The sequence below is a fragment of the Berghia stephanieae genome, chromosome 5, assembly GCF_034508935.2.
Source record: "Berghia stephanieae isolate SIO BIC M18660-M18661 chromosome 5, UCSD_Bste_1.3, whole genome shotgun sequence".
NCBI classification, from domain to species: domain Eukaryota; kingdom Metazoa; phylum Mollusca; class Gastropoda; order Nudibranchia; family Aeolidiidae; genus Berghia; species Berghia stephanieae.
Window position 1 is genome coordinate 15,270,517 of NC_088364.1, and position 25,000 is coordinate 15,295,516.

Below are 25,000 nucleotides of genomic sequence, written 5' to 3' on the forward strand. Positions count from 1 at the left end.
TTTGTTTACTCACCCCACCCCTATTTTTAGCCATATCCCAAAACAAAATTCAGTAGTGTTCAAAATATCCAAAAAAGAATTTCACGGCAAACAAAAATATTTCAGCCCAGCTCGAGCTTGCTTATCGCTATCTCAACATTTATTAACATCATTTAATCTTATTGACTCTAATTCAAACGTTCCACAATGGCAAAATGGATAGGGGAAACGGCACTGCTGGTGGGAGATAAAAATATCTTTTTTTAAAAGGTGCGTATGGGACAGTGCCAGACACGACAGAAAGACAGAAAAAAGAACAAATTAATCAGCCTGCCCGTCCAAATTTTTATCCTAAAGTATAATTCATCAAAAACGAGACCCATCGTCTCAAAACGGTATAATGTTGTAATGACCTAGCTGCATAAAATATAAAATTCATAGCCACAAATTAATATTATGACGCGTGGGGTTTAAACTTTATTCGTCGCGTACATATTATATATGCAGGTCTGACATCCAAAAGCAATTATGGACCTAGTCTAACATTGTTGCCATGGACACTATTTTGCGTCATTTTTTTTGAAGTTCCCATTACAACAATGAGCCCAAAAATGAATTGGGTCATGAGACCTGGAAATAAGTTCACGTCGGGAGCGATTCAACTCGGCATAATTCCCTTTTAACATTGTGGGTTACAAATAATATTTGATTAAAAAAAAAAAACCAAAAAAAAACTATTTGTGTGCTTTGTTTTTGTAATCTTTTTTCTCTATTTTTATTTATTTATATTTTTAAAAAAAGAAAAACGGGAATAATACTGTCTGATGCTGATTATCTATGACTCTTCTCTCACTGGGGCTCAGTGGGTTCAAAAGTTAAGATTAGAGTTTATGTCATAATGTTGGGTTTTTTAAAATTACCATTTAATCGCCATATTCTTCAGTAATGATTACAATCTATGACCTACATTGAAACAGTTGTAATATGAATAGTGTGGGTCTATAACAATCTCTGATAAGATAAGAAGAACGCGGGCATCGGTTGCCGTCGTCACGATTTCATACCAATAGGATTCAATAGTCTTTACTCACCTTCTCTCACCGTACTCGTATGTAAAATGAGTACCTAGTCCTTAACAGCGTTGTCTCTATCAGGAAAAAATGTCATATCGCCTAACAGACGTCATGTCTCGTTCTATAATATGTTACATGTTGCTTGCTTTTGGGAAGGGACCCTTTGTAAATCGCTTTGAGCACGTAGTTTATTTCTTGTTAGTCTTTCACTTCTTTCCCAATAACTACTGTCATTTACATTGATTTTATGTTACGGGTTATAAGTGGCCGCCTTGTCATAATCTGTTTGTGTGTTACCTCCCTTGGGACTTTGATATAAACCATATCCGTATCCTGTTTCCAATAATACGATTTTTCCCGGTATATATTTAGACCCAAAATGCTTTATAAATTAATAAGACTGACATCCTTACCAAAAAGGGATAAAAGTATGGCCGATAAATGCTTTATTGTGTGTTTTTCTAATTTATGTATCGTGAGGTTTTACACGTAGGGTATATCAATCAAATTGAAAAATTAGAGGGCAGACACCGGTGAAAAAGATAAGGATCTGAACAAGTGTGTGTGAAACAACGCTAAACACAAAGCAATAAGGAAAAATACAAGAGATAAAATGCATCCCAAAACATCAATCTTTCTCGAGGAAGTCTGACTTTTTGGGATGTTTTTTTTTTCTTTTTAAATTTTCTTGTAAATTTCTTTCTTGCTTTGTCTGGAGCCGATTCCTAGACGATCTTTTTCACGTAGCACAACTTGTACTTAATGCTGTTACCCATCGTGCTAGTCTGGTAGTTATATTATTGAAACGAATTTGATAAAGAAAATAACAGAGAAAATTACGAGAAAAAACCCCTCATCAAATTAAGAAATTAGGGAGCAGGCACTGGTGTAAGATAAAGATGTGAACAAGTGTGTATGAAACAGTGTCAGACAAAGCAAGAAAGAAAAATACAAGAGAAGAAAAAAACATACCAAAAAATCAGTCAGCCTCCGTAATGGTAGCACGTTTGACCGGTAATTAGAAGGTCTGAGGTTCGATCCCCAGTCGAGGTAGACTGATGTTTTGGGATGTTTGTTTTTTTAATTTCTTGTATTTTTCTTTCTTGCTTTGCCTTGCACCTTTCATACACACTTCTTCAAATCTTTTTTTATTATTATGCACTTCCGCCACGACATCATAAGATATGTCGCCTTGGCATTCCATGAAGGATTATAGATAATTCATCAAACAAGATGTCTGATATCAACAGGAATCACCTATGTTGTCCAAGTGAGCAAATTGGGGGGGGGGTGTCAATAATCTTGCTCAAGGAAAAAAACGAAAGTGCCTGAAGCGGGGATCTAACCCGGGACCTTCCGGGTCACAGTGCAATGCCGTAACCACTCGGACACTTCGTCCCCATCTTTAAGAAAGAAAAAAAAACATCTCAAAACATCAGGTTGGAGTTGACGGAGACTTGAATTTTTGGAGGGATTTTTTTCTTGTATTTTTCTTTCAGCTTTGTCTGGCACTGTTTCATGCATTTTTTTCAGAAGTTTATTTTGAGGTAAAAACGTATTCAAGCCAAAATGAAGGTAGGAACTGTCTGGTTTGTCAACGGTGAAATAGGATAACTATAATTAGAAGTCGTGAGTGTTACGATAGAATTCTGGAGTTTACAACACGTAAACCTTTAACCCATTACAGACGTAGTTCGATTTCACTCTAACTGCATCACATGAATATGTGCAGATGAAAACTTGGGAACGGTCATGCCTGCGGAAATGTCAAGCTGCTCCAGAGACGAGCGATCACATCGTCCTCTACTATCCAGTAACCACTAAACTTGCAGGTGGCCATGAAACAGTTCTTAGGGCGGAGGAAGACTTCTGAAGCTGGGTTGACGAAATGAATTTAGAGGTGTAGCCATATTCTGCTACTACGACTACTACTACTACTACTACTACTACTACTACTACACAAACTACTACACTACTACTACTACTACTACTACTACTACTACTACTACTACTACTACTACTACTACTACTACTACTACTACTACTACTACTACTAATACTACTACTATCACCACTTCTACTACTACTATTGCTACTACTAATACTACTACTACTACTACTGCTACTACACTACCACCACTACTACTACTAATTCTACTACTACGACTACGACTACTACTACTACTACTACTACTACTACTACTACTACTACTACTACTATTACTACTATTACCTTACACGCTTCGAGCCTCGTGGGGGGGGGGGTGTCCAATAACTCAGTTGGTTGAGCACTGGCATCACATTCAAAGGGACCAAGATCGATTCCGGGTGAAGTCGAGATTATTTTTTCCAACCCCCGTGTCCACCCAGTAAGTAACTAGGTAGCTGGATCTGCTCGATTTGGCGGGAAGTATTTAGCGTCCAATCCAAAGGCTAGCAAGGAAATTCACGTCCAGGATATAAATCCGGCTTCATGAACCCTAACGGCCCCGGAGGACTAAATCTCCAAACAAGCGTAATGTCATGTCCTGCATATTAATACGCTTCAACAGTCCTAACGTCACTTCCCTCGTAATGACGCATGGTAACTTAGTAACTGGCTCTATCTAAACTATCGGAACAATGACGGACGCCCTTATGAAATATTTCCCCGACGAGCATAAAAGCGTATCCAGAAGAAAAAAAAACCCATTATAAATCTGATCATGTTTTGACTTTTACGCATTCTGATCACAAGACATAAAAAGTTCTAGTCAGCATGAAGAATAAAAAAGTACAGATTTTCTTTGTTTAGAACCACGGTGGCCGCAGTTGCTGGGCGACGTGACATCAGACTATTGAATCCAATTGCTACCGGTATTGGATCGAGACTGTGTGTGACTCGCATTGAGCACGACATAATCAGTGTCTGTAGGCTTAAATACCCCCCCTCCCCCACTTTTCATAACATGAATAAATACATAATAAATAAATAGATCAAGTTCCGCCTTTACAAGGTTAACATTACATATTTATCATGGGCCACGTTTCCTTATCATCCCATATTATACACCAGTTGTTATCTATCCATGGAAAAGACAGATGACCGGTTCCCACCAAAATGAGAATATATCTTTCCGTATTGACTAGTTCAACCTACCGAGTAGGAATGAGGTTTTTATATTCAATACATCATTACATAATATTTTACAGCCATCAATAACAATGAGCAAAATGAAAAAAAAAAGTTTTATCTATTCAAGTAAACGAGCAAGGGTTTCGAAGGAAAAAAATCGAAATAAATGGCCTCCTTTTAATCTGAAGCCTTTTTTTTCTTACTCCAACAAAATAGCTTATTTATTTTATTCCAGGAAGGGTCAATCGATAAATTAAATAATAGTTACACACTTCGTGACTGTGTTAAGTTATTGTTGCACATTGAATAAGTGTGTTACCTTTTCACTTGACCTTTTTAGAGTCCATCATTATTAAATTAAATAATAGTTACACACTTCGTGACTGTGTTAAGTTATTGTTGCACATTGAATAAGTGTGTTACCTTTTCACCTTGACCTTTTTAGAGTCCATCATTATTAAATTAAATAATAGTTACACACTTCGTGACTGTGTTTTTTGCTGCACATTGAATTAGCGTGTTACATTTTCAATTTGGCCTCTTTACCCTGATTGATTTGTAACAGAGGAGAATATGGGCCTGATTGTTTTTTACATGATATTTACAAAGTATCATTTGTTAAATTGCTTTTAGATCAAACATCCGAGATAAAAGGGTCACTGAAATGTGGCGATTCCGCTGTGCATCCAGGCGTCACGCCCAATCAAGGGCGAATGAATAAATATGACAATGAACAATCCATCAAACTTAGCGACTACTTCGAACTCTGACAAAAAACAGTATTATAAATTTTGGCCAGAAAACTAGGTAGCCCTTCAAAAATAATTTTGATCGAGAAAGATCATGGCAAATGCTCTCTCTTGTGAATGACCTCATCTTGGCAGAATTCTCGAACCTGGCACTTTGCAAGTCTCAGGTTTGGGAGTTTTTGCCAAGATGGGGTCATTTTAATCGAGTCACAGGTTTAAGAAAATTTTGCCAAGATAAAGGGTCATTTTAATCAACCCATCTTTGAAGAACGAATTTTCTGGCACGAATTTTAAACACGTGTGTTTTGTTATGATTTTCTATCGTTTTTTTTTTTTTGGTTGTTTTTCTTGGGTTTTTTTTTTTTTTTTTTGTTTTTTGTTTTTTTTTTGTTTTTTTTTTTTTTTTTTTTTTTTTTTTTTTTTTTGGGGGGGGGGGGGGGTTCATTTTTGTTTGTTTGGTTGGTTTTTTTGCTTCAGAGTAGGATGTTGGATTAATGGGAATCCCCCCAACGTTTACTTGTTTGAAGGTCTGATAACCAAAATTGTTATGGGCGGGCTCATCGCTGTAATGGAAATACTCTCAAACCAACGCAAAACGTTGTGTCATTACAACTCGGTGACATCAAGCGCATAATAAAATTGCGTTCGGCTTATATCAGACATGCAAGAATCTATGTGAACGTCGATATCGCCCACCATGTACAAGTTCAAGTTGTTTACTCTCCCCTCCCTCCCCCTCCCCCGATCTCCCCCCCCCCCCCACCCACACACACACACACACACACAACGCCTAGCATAGTAACCCATCACCAAAACTTAATTCCAATATTCATTATTTTAAACCCCGATAAGTTATAAGATATCAGCCATCCTTTTTCACGAGATGCATATCATCAAATTTGCATTTTGATTATTTTTTTTTCCAAAGCTCATTATATTCTCTGGTATAAAGAGCAATGGAATAATAATACTGTGTTTTTGTTTGTTGGTTTTGGTTTCTTAAGAGTTTTACGGCGCTTGCAGCACGTTTAGGTCATATCAGCGACAGTAAAAAGGAAGACAAAAGGAAAATAGTACAACTTTCTAGAATTACAATTAAAGCACCCAAGAAAAAAAGGAATACAAAGGGGAATTTGTTCAAATGGGGAATCGATGTAGATTCCAAGACCAAACTATCAGTGTACTTCGATTGAGATCAGCTACATGTCTCATCCTGACACAAGCACAGGTCCCAACTAAGAGGACCAAACTCAAATGTTTACTAAACATATATAGATAAAAACAAAACTAATACAATGCATGATTTACAAGATTTTAAAAAATTATCTCCCAAAACTCTGAGTATACATTTGACTGTTTCCCTCCCAACTAGGGTATCCGGCCAGGGCCAGGACAAAACCAAGTAATCTCATTCCAAGACAAACAGATGTAGAGGGATAGAAGACACAGAAGGTGACTCCCAATAATACTCGAACGCTAACCAGGCACAAACAACCGCTTGCTTTGAAGGACGGTAGTTAATCCCAAATTATTCATCTCCTACTGAGCTACGCAATCAGCACTAGCGTTAACTACATGGAACCATTAAGTGCTATCCTTTGGATAGGATGGTCGGTAATCCTAAAGTATTAATTACCTGCCTGCTCTTACAGATTGAACTAAGCAAGCAGTACTGTGTGGTTAATACAGTCATGAGAAGAAATGATACTTGACTCAACCCGAAATAGAAGGAAGAGAAGAAAAGAAACAAAACTCCATTTTGACTCGTTCGGAACCGGAAGGACGAGAAGAAAAGAAATAAAATCCACATTGACTCAGTTGAACTAGATGGAAGAGAAGAAATGAAACCAAATTCATCCTCTTCTCCTCCATGAGGGTATGTATTTTAACTATAGAATCGTTAATGTTTATTGGATGTTTAGAGCGAGGGAAAGCCCCTACCTGAAAGGGCTTTGCATGAGGTCTCGAACTGTACAAATTCGGTCAAAGGGTATATCACCCAAGTTGTATTGTTGCCAATTTTTTAGTTTAAATAAGTCAGTATATACAAACATATCAGAAAAGTATATTAAAGTATATCAAATGTCAACATAAAACGAGATAAGAATAGATTTTAGTTGAACTCACAGTGTCAACAAATCATCCCATTTTGTTGTGTATCAATCTGATGTAACTGTTTTGTTAAATGATGTAACACGTTACGGCGACCAGAATACACATTCAATACAAGCCAAAGTTCGGTGACAGGTCCGGGAAATTATTTTAATAGTGGAAGGTCGGCAATCATTAAATTTTTCGATAAATTGAATGACACCTTACTTTAACATTCGATGTGATTTTTCAAGCCAATAATATTACTAGCTACATCGTATCAGCGGTCTTTAAAGCATTTATAGCTTGGCTGATTTTGAAAATAAATTCCTTTTAGCGATAACTAACTAGTAGTCCTTCAGAGCCATTCGGCCAATGGAACCGAAGTTTATCCCGGTTTCTATAGCGTGAAACGGACAATACCAATTGCTTGCTATCCTTTGGATAGGACGATAGTCGATCGCAAAGTCCTTCTGCCAGATCTAACAGACCCAGCTACCCAATCACTACTAGGTGGACAGGGGAGTCAGAAAGAAAAAAATAAATCTCGACTGCACCCGGGATCGATCTCTGTCGTCCCTTTGCTTGTGAAGCGAGTGCTCTACCAACTGAGCTATCGGGACCCCCAGATATAACTAAAGGGGTGTTATAATAAAATATTGCAACTCAAAGTTGGTAAATGAATTTCAAGCATCATGTTTAACACGTCCTAACACCGTTTTAATACGGTCGCCGACATATTAGTATGCCAGTTTATCACGTATCACTCAAAGCGCATTCCATGTACTGTGATTTAAATAATTTATGTAAAATACATTCCTAGTGGTTTCGGTTGGGTTTTGTTTGGGGTGGGTTATTTTGTTTGTCTGTTGGATTAAGTTGGGCTTTTAAAAAAAAAAGTTTTATCAATAGATAACAATGGGAAATTGAATGTAAGCTCAATTTAATAAACGAAAACAGATAATGTGGACGTTTCGGGTTTCCCCTTTATCAACAAAACAGGATGATAAAGGGGAAGTCTAAAACATCCACATCATCTGTTTTCGTTTATCTAACTGAAACTTACATTCAATTTCACCTGGTCATAGCACAGTTTGCGGTGCTGCACTGCGGCTAACGCCTCGATTATTCCAGTCTTCCCTTGGAATAGACACTAGAGACCAAAATTTCCCCTTTGGAGTGGATAGAGGGAATTTTTATTTTAAAAATATTTTGTTGATGGTGCCTGGTGTCGACATCTTGATGAGGTGGCGGTAGGGTTGTCAAGTCAGGAATGCAAATCTAGTGTTGCATAAAAAATAATGTATGCGCGTTGGTTGAAAGATAGTATGAATTAAACAGTGGGTACAGATGTGCGACTATGTGGCCTAGTGGTATGATACTCGCTTTTTGGATCGGAAGGTCGTGGTTTCGAACCTCGTTCGGCGCATAGTTGAGTCCTTGGAGAAGGCTTTTTACTCACATTCTCTCACCGTACTCATGTGTAAAATGAGAACCTGGTCGTCAACAGCGTTGTCTCTGTCGAAAAAAAAATGTAAAATCGCCTAACAGGGGTCACGTCTCGTTCTACATGTTACGTGTTGCTGTTGGCCGGGGACCCTTTGTAAAGCGTTTTGAGCACGTTTAGTGAATATTGCGCTATACAAAAGCTCAAGCATTTAACCCTCTCCTTACCACCCATTACCTGGGGCCTTGCCATTTTTTTGTTGTTGTATTGCCTCGTGCACCTCATGCTCAGTGATTGGACCAAGATTAACCTCTACGTCCATTTCTGCTTCTGGGATATCTGTGTAAGAAGATGGGTCTGGTCTGTTCAGAAGGTTTGCGAAATATTCTCTCCATCTTTCAATTTTCTCCTTTTCGTCTGTGATGACACTACCATCTTGGGATTTTAACGGTTTCTCTTGACCATAACTTCTGTTTCCCGAGAGCTTTTTTGTGATTTTGTATAGTGTTTGTGTGTCTTGTCTTACAGCTGCATTTTCTGCTTCAGTTGCTAAATTTTCTGCAAAATCTCTTTTGTCTTTCCTTGTGGATTTTTTCACTTCTTTATCCTTCAATGAGTATTCACTGGATAGCCTTTCTTTCAGTCGGGGGGATTTAGCGTTCAGGAGATTTAGTTTGATTGATTTTCTTTGGTTAATGAGCTCCCATGACCTTGCTGATATCCAATTCTCTGTATTGGATTTATTGTGTCCTAAGTGTTCAGTGGCACTTTCCTGCATGACGTGGTTGAAATCTTGAAATTAGGATAGATGAACATATAATTGAAGAGGTAACAGAGTTCACCTACCTACGATCCAAAATAACAGACGACGGAAATGCAGAACACGATATCAAGCACAGAATTCAAAAGGCAAACCAAGCTTTCGGCATGCTGAAAAACTTTGGAAATCAAAGCAAATAATGAGAAAGACAAAGCTGAAAATATGCAAGAGCAATGTTTTAAGTGTACTGCTTTATGGAAGTGAAAGCTGGAAAATGACATCCTCCTTAATACAGAAACTAGAAGCCTTTCAGAACAAGTGTTTAAAAAGAATTTTTAATTTATTTTGGCCTACAAAAATAAGAACAGTGGATCTATTAAAGAAAGCTGACTGCACTAGCATTGATAGCCAAATAAAAAGAAGAAGATGGCGTTGGCTGGGTCATGTGGCCAGAATGGAAAAAGGGTCACTACCCAAGACAGCCTTGTACTGGACAGCAGATGGGAAGAGAAAGCGGGGAAGACCCAAAGAAACCTGGCGAAGGACCATGGAGAAAGAATTAAAGGAAGCAGGCCTGTCCTGGAATACAGCCACCGCAAAAGCAGCCGATCGCAAGAAATGGAGATGTCTGGTGGATGCCCTATGTGCCTCAAGGCCCGAAGAGGATTAAAATAAGAAGATTACCACCCTTTGGAAAATCGTCACATTCGGTACAATGCATTCAACAATTGTCTTTTTTCTTATTTCTTATATTATGGTTTCAGAGCTCATTTTTATGAACAAATTATAGAATATACTCGTTTCTAAACTGTTTGAAAAAAATCTATTTTTGTCTTGGGTGAGTATAAGGTTTAGAGTAAAAATAACTGGTAAGGAGAGAGTTAAACAATTTTTTTACTTAAATCCCAGGCCAACTTATCTAATGACCCTTTCAATTAGTATCATTTATGTTAGTTGGATTGGATTTCACCGTGTTAGATGTTGTTGAGGCATTGGAATGATTCAAGAGCAATGGGTTTATTTCATTCTTCATCCTAATTCCTAATCTTACAAGACCACAACAATCAATGTGGCTATTTATAGTTCTAACGCAGTAGGTCAGGGAAAGCACATACGTCATCCTGGAGAGAAACAACAGTTGTTGTAATCATGATTAAAAACAAATTAATCCATATAAAATATGACACGTACGTAGGGACAGATTTGCCTAAACAAAAACAAAAATAAAAAAAAGTAGTCCTACAGAGCCATTGGACCCATGGGGCCGGGGATTATCCCGGTTTCTATTGAGTGAAACGGACAATACCAATTGCTTACTACCCTTTGGATAGTCTATCGCAAAGTACTTCTGACAGATCTAACAGACCCCGCTACCCAATCACTGCTGGGTGGACAGGGGAGTCAGAAAAAAAATGGAGCAGAAGTTTATCCCAGTTTCTATAGCGTGAAAAGGACACTAGCAATTGCTTGCTATGCTTTGAATAGGACGCTAGTCTATCGCAAAGTGCTTTCCGCCAATCTACAACAGACTCAGCTACACATTCACGGCTGGGTGGACAGTGGGGGGGGGGGGGGGGGGTCAGAAAAAAAACCTCGACTTCACCCGAGATTGAACTAGGTCCCTTTGCGTGTGAAGCGAGTGCTCTACCAAATGAACTATCCGGACCCTCTGTCTAAACAAAAGAGTTATTTAGTCTTTAAAAGTATCATATTATTGTACTGTATTGTGGAAATTGACATAGATCGAAACGAATCTTTTGAGCCATCAGCGGCCAAATTATGGTAAATCCGAAGGTCAAAGGTTAATGACTCAAGATTACGCCCCATCAGATATTCTAAATAAAGATTTGAAACAAAGGGCAACGGAATTACCCTCAATATAAGAAAGGTTTGTAAGTTACTCGTATATCAATCTGTCAAAAATTGTTTTATAATATTTAGATTTGCCAGTAATTCTGTGGTCGATGATAAAAATGTTAGCATTGACTGTAGGGAACAAAGTTGATCCCAACCCTATTTTTTAAAAGAAAAAAGAATAGATGTGTGTTTAGTAATAATTATAATAACTTTGATTTGAGGCAGAGCTACTATGACACATTCGTAGAAATACGAATTTTTGGCTCCAGTTACAGCACTGTATTCGCCTCTTTGACTCAATAAATCTTGTTGAAAAGGGAAGTTTAGTTCCGTAGAACCTGTGTTCAGGAGTTCGGAGCATTTATAGACCATAAAAATGGAGCTTTTATATAGTGCAATATCCACTAAACGATCTCAAAGCGCTTTACAAGGGGTCCCTGACAAACAGCAAAACTTAACATTTAGGATGGGACATGAAGCCTGTTAGGCGATATTACAAGTTTTCGGACAGAGACAACGCTGTTAACGGCCAGGTACTCATTTTACACCTGAGTAGATGAGAGAATGTGAGTAAAGAGCCTTTTCCAAGGACTCAACTAGGCGCCGAGCGAAATCCGCATGCTGAAGGCAAATAATTTATTTCTAAATCTATTTACAGCAACTGTTTTCTTTTCTCCCCTTGGAAACCACGAATTTTTTAATTTTTAGATAGGCAGCTCACGATACGATTCAATAGTCTGATGTCACGCTGCCCGGCACGGCCGCCATATTGGTTCTAAACAAAGAAAATCATTACTTTTTATTCTTCATGCTGGATAGAACTTTTCATATGTCTTGTGATCAGAATATGTAAAAGTCAAAACATGATCAACTTTATGGCTTTTTTTTTCCTCTGGATACGCTTTTATGCTCGCGGGGAAATATTTCATACGGGCGTCAGCCATTGTTCCGATAGTTTAGAGCCAGTGTTACTAAGTTACCATGCAGGAAGGAAGTGACGTTACGACTGTTGAAGAGTATTGAGGTTCATTTTAACGATCGATTAAAAAATGTTTTCTTTTGTTTTGTTTGTCAGAGTACGACAGTTGTACACACGAGTTTGGTGATAATATGTCAGCAAAGTGCCTTCTCCAAGGACTCAAAATTGCGCCTTAAAGCTGGACTCAAACCTACCGCAAAATTACAAAGCGGAACGCATTGAATTTACAAGCCGTCCTGAAATATTCACGACACATAAACCGGGATAGCCGCTGACCCGTTCGAAAAGATGGCCAAAATTAATTTTTAAATAAATAAATAAAAGACTATTTTTTTAAAAAGCATAGCTTCCTATTTTTTTTTTTTTTTTAAATTTTAATTTTATTTTTTTTTTTTTTTGTTTTGCGTCTGCTTATTTTCTTTCCATCAGCAGCAGCGGAACGAATAATAATAGAATAAATGAATGTAACGGTTATTAATTCTGTCCTCTGATTATCCCCCTTTTCCCGCGAGAAACACGCCTCATTTGCATACGTTAATCTCGCGTCAGCCCCCGCGATGCCAAAGGAGATTTTTCAACCCGGTGGAAATATCCCGGCAAAGACACCGCTGGAATAGCAATGGGGGCAGATAAGAAAACAATAACGGGAAGAACAATATTATATAAATTATATATTATTTTGGCTTTAACATAATATCATGATTTTGTAGAAGGATGTTATAGGATGTTATAGGATGATCATAGGGAGTTCGCATTATTGGGAAATCGGTAATTTGGGATGATTAAAAAGGATTTTTTACATTAACTTCATCTCCTGACCACTGTCTCAATCTGATGTTGTGTCCAAGTGAATCAGACATAGAAAAAGTCAATTTTAAATTATAATGAATGATTAGAATTGAGAAATTTTAGTTGTAGATATGCATATTATGACAAGTCACTTATGAAGACAAAATTGGGGCTTGTTTTAATTCTTTCCTTACCGATGATTTTCAGGATTATTCAAGAAATATTATTTACTGGCAGAAAAAGGCACGATGCAAACCAAGGAAATGAAGTGAGTAGAAAAGTGCCAGAAGGCAATATGAGAATAAAAATTTCGCGGCGATGGGGGCTCGAACCCGGTACCTTACTGATACGACAACTCCGCCAACATAAGTGCCTGCTCCACTCACTTTTCTGAGGTAAGCAAAGGAAGTCCTGGATGGGAACTGTTGAGGCATCAACTGACAAAAAGATCATCGACAGGCTGTCGTCTATCCGGAATTTAGTAAAATATTTATGTCTATAATGTTATGTGTGTGTGTGTGTGTGTGTGTGTGTGTGTTGATATTGGCTGAAGAAGGGTTTTGAGCCCGAAACGTTCCGTGTTTGGTATTTTGTTCTATTTTAAAGCTGTTATATTCATGTTTGTTTATTACTTAATACAATGGCACAGGGACTTTACATCTAAATTCATCCGCCGTTCTTACAAACGCCCAAGCAAGGGTTAAGTAATTGTATTTTTTTTAATTAACATTTAAAGGGGCAAAAACACCCCAAGATTAATCTATCGTGTGGCTTTATCTAACCCTGCATAAAATTGAACATTGAATGGATGCAACACGCAAATGATATCGACCAAGAGAAAAACACTGAAATAAGAAGAAGAAGAAGACGAAGAAGAAGAAGAAGAAGAAGAAGAAGAAGAAGAAGAAGAAGAAGAAGAAGAAGAAGAAGAAGAAGAGAGAGAAGAAGAAGAAGAGAGAAGAAGAAGAAGAAGGAAGAAGAAGAAGAAAGAAGAAGAAGAAGAAGAAAAGAAGAAGAAGAAGAAGAAGAAGAAGAAGAAGAAGAAGAAGAAGAAGAAGAAGAAGAAGAAGAAGAAGAAGAAGAAGAAGAAGAAGAAGAAGAAGAGAAGAAGAAGAAGAAGAAGAAGAAGAAGAGAAGAAGAAGAAGAAGAAGAAGAAGAAGAAGAAGAAGAAGAAGAAGAAGAAGAAGAAGAAGAGAAGAAGAAGAAGAAGAAGAAGAAGAAGAAGAAAAGAAGAAGAAGAAGAAGAAGAAGAAGAAGAAGAAGAAGAAGAAGAAGAAGAAGAAGAAGAAGAAGAAGAAGAAAAGAAGAAGAAGAAGAAGAAGAAGAAGAAGAAGAAAAGAAGAAGAAGAAGAAGAAGAAGAAGAAGAAGAAGAAGAAGAAGAAGAAGAAGAAGAAGAAGAAGAAGAAGAAGAGAAGAAGAAGAAGAAGAAGAAGAAGAAGAAGAAGAAGAAGAAGAAGAAGAAGAAGAAGAAGAAAGAAGAAGAAGAAGAAGAGAAGAAGAAGAAGAAGAAGAAGAAGAAGAAGAAGAAGAAGAAGAAGAAAAGAAGAAGAAAGAAGAAGAAGAAGAAGAAGAAGAAGAAGAAGAAGAAGAAGAAGAAGAAGAAGAAGAAAAGAAGAAGAAGAAGAAGAAGAAGAAGAAGAAGAAGAAGAAGAAGAAGAAGAAGAAGAAGAAGAAGAAGAAGAAGAAGAAAAGAAGAAGAAGAAGAAGAAGAAGAGAAGAAGAAGAAGAAGAAGAAGAAGAAGAAGAAGAAAAGAAGAAGAAGAAGAAAAGAAGAAGAAGAAGAAGAAGAAGAAGAAGAAGAAGAAGAAGAGAAGAAGAAGAAGAAGAAGAGAAGAAGAAGAAGAAGAAGAAGAAGAAGAAGAAGAAGAAGAAGAAGAAGAAGAAGAAGAAGAAGAAGAAGAAGAAGAAGAAGAAGAAGAAGAAGAAAAGAAGAAGAAGAGAAGAAGAAGAAGAAGAAGAAGAAGAAGAAGAAGAAGAAGAAGAAGAGAAGAAGAAGAAGAAGAAGAAGAAGAGAAGAAGAAAAGAGAAGAAGAAGAAGAAGAAGAAGAAGAAGAAGAAGAAGAAGAAGAAGAAGAAGAAGAAGAAGAAGAAGAAGAAGAAGAAGAATGATAATACATTATTTCCTAGTCAAAAACAATACATGTTAAAGATGTGATTTACAGAGAGAGAGAGAGAGAGAGAGAGAGAGAGAGAGAGAGAGAGAGAGAGAGAGAGAGAGAGAGAGGGTAGAAAAATCAACTCCCCGAATAGCCATCAATCTGGCTGCCTCCCTCTCAACAACTGATCCAAGAGATGACCCGGGTAAATCCAAATAGCCTCATGGGGCACAAAGGAGACGAGACCCCACGGAAATGACAAATGGCATGACGGGTAGAAGAGACAGCCGACGTGGAACACTCCAGAATTCCAAATCCCAAAGGGGAAGAAGCTCCCCCCACCCTTTGAGGGACTAACTCGTTCAGTGGTTCTATTGAATAAGGAAAGCCGGTGTCACAGTGAAACACTAGCAGGAAATGAGTGAGTAGGAAAGTATCGGAAGACAATAAAGAATAAAAATTTCGCGATTGATATTTGAAGAACGAGTTTTCTGGCCAAATTTTCTAATATGGGTTTTTCCAGAGTACGGCAGAATATTACTTGCTATCCTTTTGATCGGATTTTCGTACTTTCTATCCGAAATCCTATGATGAGTGGACAATGGGTAGGGGAGTTTGGGGGGGGGGGGGGAGAGGAGATGGTCAGAAAAAATCTCGGAGATATCGCGTACAGTTCATGGCCAGGCAGGCATGTGATCCGCTCTCGGTGGCTCAACGGTGCGATGTCTTGTCATAAAAGTCGAACTATGCAAGGCGTGGTCAAAGGCCAGATGGCGACAGTAATTGTGGAAAAATTCTGGGGTTAGGCATTTAACATGCATTACTCCATTTGACTGAGGTGTGAATGAGTACCTGGCTATGGACAGAAACGGATATTGTGAGAGTGTCGGTACATAAAGGCACTTAACATACATTACCCCATTTGACTGAGGAGTGAATGAGTACCTGGCTATGGACAGAAATGGATATTGTGAGAGTGTTGGTACATAAAGTAGGACACCTAACAAGCGACTGGTACTGTGTGAAATGGAAGTATTGTTCCATATGGCCTGATGGGGAAAGAAATGAAACAATGTGAAGTGCATTGAGTATAATAAATCTTTGGAAATGTTCATATTTTCTTTTTTTTAATAATGTGTACTCATTTACATAGAAGACAAAAAATCAACTTTTACCTTTTGATGTCGATATAAATCATGGCCTTAGCTTTTCATAAGCCTCATAACACACATATTACTAGGCTTGGATATGGACTAATTCACACCACTATGGAGATTTTCTATGGCACCCCAGACATCGATGGAATACTTAATTGATATCTCCATTTCCTCCCAAGACCGACTGCTCCCCCCCCCCCCCCCCCCCCCCCCCCCCCCCCCTCTCTCTCTCTCTCTCTCTCTCTCTCTCTCTCTCTCTCTCTCTCTCTCTCTCCTTCCCTCCGCCCTCCCGCCTCCCAGCTCCCGTCCGTCCCCTGGGAGAACGCAATAACACAATCCCGTATCTTGTAAGCCGTTGCGGATCACAGTTACAAGACAATAAATTCATAATCAATATTAATTCTTTTCATACAGCCGTCTCCTTCGTACACTGACAAAACTGGTTATCTTTCGATTCAACGAAAAAAAAGGAAAAGAAAAGAAAAAAATGGCTGGATAATGCATTACCAATCGTCTCATAATGGTATTAAGGAAAATAAGTCTTCAGAGCCATTAGGCACATGGAAACAAAATCTTTTTTTTTTCTTTTTTCTTTTAGCATACACGTCTACTTATTGCTTGGCCCTTTCTTGTGTAGGTCGCTGTTTATAGAAAGAAAGAAGATGACGTCACTCAGTTCTTTGTTATTGTCTTTCGCCATCCATTTCTATGAGAAATTCTCACTAAACTGTATTAAACAGAATAGGCTGCCGTATGTGCTGCTATATGGTTGTGAGAGCTGGACCATAAACAAGACCATGGTTAAAAGACTGGAGGCAGTGGAAATGTGGTTTTACAGAAGAATGATGAGGGTGTCATGGATGGAAAGGAAAAGAAATGAAGAAATTTTAGAAATGGCAAACAGAAAAAGATCACTGATAACAAAAATCATCAAACGCCAAATGGAATTTTTAGGACACATTATCCGCCACCCTGGTTTGGAAATACTCGCCTTGACTGGAAAGATGAATGGAAAAAAGAATAAGAGGAAGACAAAGAATAACGTATTTGAAAGGGATAAGAACTTGGACAGATGAAGCTGAGAAAGGTGGCACTGCTTTAATAGAATTGGCAAGAGATAGATCAGCTTGGCGGAAGATGACCTCCGACGTCTGCTTCAGATATGGAACTACATGAGATGAGATGAGGCTGCCGTACTCTGGAAAAACATATATTTAGATTAAAAATTTGGCCAGAAAACTCGTCCTTCAAATATCGATCGATTTAAATGACTCTCATCTTGGCAAAAACTCTCACTGAGCCCATAATAATTTGGGTCACTACGCCTGTATATAAGTACATGTCGTTTAACAGAAATCTACTGTAGACGCAAAATTATAAACACATAGAGGAAGGGGAACACAAAACCCCTCCAAGAAATAAGTTAAACTTTTATAACAATGAAGATCCTACCATTATTGTTATAATTGTTATGAATAACCCATGAGTCATGTTTATAAATAGAATTATTCTGCCCAGACCGGATATCCTTATTTCCATAATATTGTTATTAATATTATTACTATTATTTTTTATATCTTTAAAGACTAAAGAGTTCAGGAAATATTGGAGACTACAACAAGATTATGGATACACTGGAGATAAGAATGGAGGTCAATGCACGACCTGTAACAAAATTATATAGGTTGTCTCTGGAACTAATTAAAAAAAAACAAAACAAAACAAAAAACAAAAAAAAACAAGGAACAAAATTGTGACCTACTGTCTCAAAACGGTTTTAAGTCGGGGTGGTTTAAAACCCTTTCCTTACCACCTACAGCAAAATCGTCACATTTGTTACGAAACAATAATATACATTTTTTTAAAAATTCAGATTTATTTTGTACATCACATTAATCTTTGTTTGATTAATAAGAGCACAAAGTTGTTTTGTAGAGAGTATGTTTGAGTTTTAAAAAGCAATTTTTCTGCTTGATAAGCCTTCCATTTGGGGGGGGGGGGGGGGGAGAGGGAGGGAAACTGATAAGGACCCCTGACCGTCAGCAACACTTAACAAGTAGAACGAGACATGACGTCTGTTAGGCGATGTTATATTCTTTTCTCTGACAGAGACAACGCTGTGAACGGCCAGGTACTCATTTTACGCTTGATTTCGGTGAGAGAATGTGAGGAAAGAGCCTTTTCCAAGAGCTCAACTATGCGCTGAGCGAGGCTCGAACCCAGGACCTTCCGATCTGAAAGCGAGTGTCATACCACAAGACCACATAGCCGCACGATATATATATATATATATATATATATAATATATATATATATATATATATATATATAAAGATACAAGAGAGTATTTCAATCAATAGTTGGTGTGAAAAATGCAAATAGAATATCCAATGTGTCATGGTGCATTATTCATCGAAATCATATATTAAATTGGTAAGCTATTTGTCAATGGCATTCATGAAAAAAACATTTATTGAATTATATTCATAAGCATGAAATAACTCGGATTACGTTTGTATTTCATATTGAGGACAATAGATAGATAGCGTCTCTTAAAGTGACTTAAAACCCCGAAACCACATGGTCTCACAAACGAGTTGGATACATAGACATAAAATCAAAATAACTCTCTGTTGCTGATATAACCAGAACCGCATTATCGGACAGCAATCATTATTGTTATTGGATGCTATTAATAACCATAACTTCCGCTGGATTCACTCCCAGTATTTCCGGTCATCCATCTTCCCCTGAAATCAAACAACCAGCCACGCCCCCTTCCGCCTCGGCCTCTATACTACCACTTACTACAAAACACAAACATAATATATTTATATAGAGGACGTAACTTGGAAAGTATGCTATCTTATATCCAGATAGGAAATGAATCTATATATTGGAAACTTCAGAATCATCAAAGAAAAATTGAAGTTGCAAAAACACCCCATGGTATTGTTCTATGAGGCAGACAAGATAAGTATTTTCCTCTTTAAGTCACTAAATAAATGACGAAACATCGCAATTTTCTCTTGATTGTATAATAGGGTTCAATAGTCGTGACGTCACTTCCCTCGTAATGGCGCATAGTAACTTAGTAACTGGTCGGTTCTAAACTCACGGAACAATGGCGGACGCCCTAATGAAACACTTCTCCGACGAGCATAAAAGTGTATCCAGGGGAGAAAAACATTATAAATCTGATCATGTTTTGACTTTTATATATTCTGATTACATGACATGTGAAAAAGTTCTAGCCAGATGAAGAATAAAAAGAACCGATTTTCTTTGTTTAGAACCAAGCTGTTCGTTGCTGGGTGGACGTGACATCAGACTATTGAATCCTATTGCGACTTAATAACACGTTTTGAAACATCACTTCCTCAACACAACATAATATGTGATCCATCGTCTCAAGTCGACTGACTTTGAAAGATTCAATTTATGGTCAAAGAGGATATTTTTTCTAGGTTGTTGTTGATGTTGTTGTTGTTGATTTTCCCTTTTTTAATTGATGAGAGATAACAGTTTCTTAAGGGGTGAAATAAACATAATAAGAAGATTCCCATAATTGTGATTGAGATAATTTTCAAAAGTCACTTCCTGAGATCTGGTCTCTACCCACTTTCTACGTCATGGCACAAGACCGAAGGGCTAGAGCTCAGGTGGTCGCTGGTTCGGATAAGTAAGTAAGTAAGTCTCTACCCACTACTCCAGTAAATGGCTGTATAAAAACAGTGATAAAGAGCTGAGTGATGTCCATTTCGTTCCATCTGTAGAAAATGCTCGTTTTATTTCTTTAAAGAAGTGGGATGGGGGGGGGGGGGTTGTGTGATATATTAAGGACGGAGATGGGGGGGGGGGGGTAGTTGGAGTGGAAGCAAAAGAAATAAAAAGTGCAGGGAATTAAAGGGAGATGATTTCAATATCCTATCAATAATAATATCCTAACTGTTTTGGCCGACGTAAATTGAAGATAACATATTCATATTACTGACAATCTAGATGGCCTGGTGTGTGTTTTATGATGTGTTTGCCGTGCTTACGTGCATCCACCCACACATGTTCAATCCAAATCTATTACGGATTCAGACAATTTATAGCTATTTATTCGATTTTGGCTACAACACGTTCACTAAACAAGGTTTGGTAACGCTGGTATAATTTTTCTTCATAGCTAATATCACTACGATAAACTTCCACCACCACCATCATTATCACTATCACTACCACCACCACGACCACCATTACAATCATCATCATCTGCATCATCATCATTATCATCATCATCATCATCATCATCATCATCATCGTCATCATCATCATCACCACCACCATCATTATAACTAACACCACATCCACCACAAACAACACCATCGTCATAATCCCCACAACCATCAACCACGACAACATCATGTTCACAAACCCATCTACCACCATCTGCATCATCATCATCATCATCATCATCATCATCTTCATCATCATCATCATCATCATCATCATCATCACCATCATCATCATCATCATCATTAGCAGCGTAACAGACATGATCACACAGCTTGGATGGACACCATTACAAGACAGACAGAAGGAACAACGACTAACTCTCATGACCAAAACTACAAACAAATGACGGCCACCTCACCAGAACAACTAGAAAGACAACGAAATTTACACACTCAAAGAAAACCCCACTTAAAACACTAAAACAACATGACAATATGCAAACTCAAACATCTTCAATTATTCATTTGCACCCCGAATCAAGTGTGACACAACACACAAAATAATATTTAGAATTCTTCAAAAGAAGAAAATCACAATTGTTCAGCCTAAACACCAACAATGCCTGTCACAGTCAACAACTCTCTCCGCCCTCGACTACAAGTACTCGGAATTGAGTCCACTTCCAGTGACATTCAGATTCAGATCAACAACATCAATTTCCTCAAACCCATCCACCGCCCACCGCCACGAAGCACCATCATCATCATCATCATGATCATCATCATCATCATCATCATCATCATCATCATCATCTTCTTCATCATCATCATCTTCATCACCACCACCATCACCACCACTCTTTCTCCAGTCACCAAACCCCCCACACCGATCTCCAATCACATAGAACAGCATGACATGCCAATATCATGACCACGAGACTCGACACCAACCTGCCCCAGAGGAATTCAAACTTGTCATCAGATAAAACCAAAACCGGTTGGCATCAGAGAATTTCCACGCTCACACTCTTTTCAATCATGATCTGTGACATATCAATTAGAATTTGTCATATGACAAAGCTACAACTGTTTGTCATCATATAATGCATCGCTCACACTCTTTTCAATCATGATCTGTGACATCAAACATTCCTTCCGATCCTATCCAATCCAATCCACACTGTAACAGCTTTAATATTGAAGATAGACGCAACATTTTTGTGATATGGAATGGTGTTAAGGGGCGGTTTGGGTCTAACTATCAGGAAAGTCCTTTAAAAAATTGATTTTGAGATTTTGGTGGAAAACCATATTTTTTAAATCTTAGAAATAATATTATTATTGAAGCCCAACCTCTTAAATCGGACCATCTAGATATAAAGGCACAAAAGTCAAAGTCGAAAAGGGTGCATGCAGGTAGTAAGAAAAGTGTGAAAAATGGAAATCTATTTTGCTATTTTGCTATTTTCTCAATATGTCGTTTTTCTAAGGGTATGGGATACTGTGTCAAACGTTTTTCAGAATCTTTTTAATAAAATTGTCTGAAAATTTCCACAGTTATCACAGAGATAATGTATTATGTCACCATAGAGAGATAAGGTATGTGTATTTTAAATTAAAATCCAAATTATAAATTTTTAACATCAATTTTGTCATACCATTTTGATTCTCAATTTTGTATTGTTCTAATAAAGATTTCGCAATCTAAAGCTGTAAAATCTCTCTATGGTGACATAAAATGCTACAATGTTGATCAAAGGGAAGAATGGAGGTCATTCCTTCATTAGTTTTTGTAGAACGGTTGCAACAAGATTTTTATAATTCTTTATGCCAGACCCCCCCCCCCCCCCCCCCGCGCGCCCCCAAATTAGGTCCTAAAACGGGTATCAACGTAGATAAATTATATTTTTCACCAAAAATGTTGTTTTTAAACCAATAATGACGATACAGAATGATTAAAACCGCCCAATGTAGGTAATTCTTTTTTTTTTTAAAGAATAGACCCAAACCGTCCCTTAAGTTATGGCTTTGCATCACAATAACTATGCCATCCTGAGACAGAAATCTTTTCTAATTGACAGGTAAATTTATCATAACTGTCAGAATTCCCCAAGTTGACGGGGAGGGAATTCCATAATCCTTTAAATATAAGTCATAGAAACTATAAATAGTCATGGTATCTACAATATAAACACAACAGAATCTTGATGCGTCGTGTTAGTATGTTTTGTTTGTTTGTTTGTTTGTTTTTAAATCAAATCAGTCTCTAACCAACGTCACGGAGAACAGATCATAATATTTGAATATTAAAGGAAAATTGGAAAAATTATTAAATTAAAGACGAATGGGGCGGTGTCTTTATAACCCTGCTTTGTCACATCAAGTTAGAAAAACGTGAATGAACAAGCTCGTGTAATCTATGAGACAAGGAGGAGGACAAGGAGAAGGAATAATAATAATAATAATAATAATAATAATAATAATAATAATAATAATAATAATAATAATAATAATAATAATAATGATGATGATGATGATGATGATGATGATGATGATGATGATGATGATGATGATGATGATGATGATGATGATAATAATATAATAATAATATATGATAATAATAATATAATAATAATAATAATAATAATAATAATAATAATAATAATATCATCATCATCATCATCATCATCATCATCATCATCATCATCATCATCATCATCATCATCATCATCATCATCATCATCATCATCATCATCATCATCATCATCATATTATTATTATTATTATTATTATTATTATTATTATATATTATTATTATTATTGTTATTATTATTATATTATCATCATCATCATCATCATCATCATCATCATCATCATCATCATCATCATCATATCATTATTATTATTATTATCATTATTATTATTATAATATTATTATAATTATTATTATAATTATTATTATTATTATTATTATTATTATTATTATTATTATTATATTATTATTATTATTATTATTATTATTATTATTAATATTATTATTATTATTATATATAGTCAGGATGACAGAGGCACACCACCAATCTGTGACGGTGAGTCATCACTTTCCATTCCAGACATTACAATCACCAAATCGCGTGCCAAGCGTCTTTAGAGAAGCGTCGAGAACCTGTTACTCATTAGCTCGTGAAGTTCCCAAAAGAAGGGCACGCGTAACGCTGACTGAGGACAGAAATCGAGAAATTATCTATCCACCACTCACTGACCATGCTCGTGCTGGCTTGAATAATATTATGACCAAGGTGGTAACTCGGCAATTTGACGCTGTAAACTACCTGGCAATCTGCAAAATTTATAATTTCTCGTTAACCAAACTTGTTAAAGATCATAAGAGTCAAGAAGAGTGTCATTTAAATTGATCGATATTTGAAAGACGACTTTCCTGGTCAAAATGTTAAATTCTGGTCTTTCCAGAGTACGATAGTTCACTGGTTAACTTCACCAAAGCTGTCAAGGCCTTTTCCCCCACACCCTGCCGAAACCCACCTCCTACCATCACACATTATCAAATTCTGCCCACACATCATCAACACAATAACAACGTAACTAGTTCCATCACTATTATACCACTACAACCACCGTTACCACCATGAGCACAATCGCCACCTCAACCCATCACCACTTTTAATCATCCCCCTCCCGTCACCTTTACGTCCCACCAAAGGGAGACTATTGAAAAGGATGTAATTATCTCCCCCGCTATTGTTTCCAATACAGACGACTTCCTGCCGCCATTTTGTAATACCTCCAACTTCACTCTCCACACCCACAAATGTCCTATACACGCCTATAAATTAATGAGAAAGAAACTAAAAATAGGGAAAATACAGAGAAATTTCGCAAGAATGGTCACTTTAAATAAAACTCTGGAACAATTTTATGTTTCAAGTAAGTCTCGAATTGAACAAAAATAAACATATCAGTTATGAAATAGAACAAAATCTTTAAACGCTTAACACTTCGGGCCCAATAGCAGAACAAAGACATTTCGCAAGAATAATATGAATATTCAATCAAATGTTTATTATTAGGCAGTTGCCCATATAAATCATACATTAACTTGGAATATCCAATGAACAAATGAATAAAATTAACAAATTAAGGAGCGGTCACTGGTATAAGATAGAGAAATTTAAAAAGTGTGTATGAATCTATGCCAGACCATGCAGAAGAGAAAAGCACAAGGGGAAAAAAACACTTTAAAAAATAGATAATAAATAATGAATTTATATAGCGCCTAAACATCCACGTTAATCGTGCTCTGCGGCGCTTTACATAATAGTAACCTTGGGGTAGGGGGGGAACGACATGACATATATGAACGAATACCGAAACAAAATCTAAGCTACATCTATTTCATTAAAAAAAATATGCCTTATGGAACAATAACTCAGTCTTCAGACATTTCCAAAAAGATGATAAATTTTCAAAGGACTTTGTCCGAGGACTGAGTGTGTTCCATAGGCATGGAGCAACGGATGAAAATGCTTTTTTTTAATACCAAAAGTGGATTTTGAGGCGGTAACCTATAGGAGGTGGGAGACTGAGATGATCTTAAGTTTCGTGTGGGTTCATATTTTTAAAAATTAGTTCCTGCAAATATTCAGGTGTCAATCCATCCAGACA

General features: G+C 37.1%; 1 protein-coding gene across 2 annotated transcripts in view; it reads right to left on the reverse strand.

Annotated features, from left to right (window-relative positions):
- LOC144972469 (uncharacterized) overlaps window positions 1–25,000 on the reverse strand; it is a 151,063-nt gene that overhangs the window by 96,973 nt on the left and 29,090 nt on the right. The window contains exon 1 of one of the 2 annotated variants that reach the window (XM_078913668.1): window positions 14–178. The exons of the other annotated variant lie outside the window; for it this stretch is intronic. Coding sequence (XP_078769794.1) covers window positions 14–34 — 21 coding nt within the window. The 5' untranslated portion in view covers window positions 35–178. Of the gene's footprint in view, window positions 1–13; window positions 179–25,000 lie in introns of those variants that run through there. 2 annotated transcript variants of the gene reach the window in all.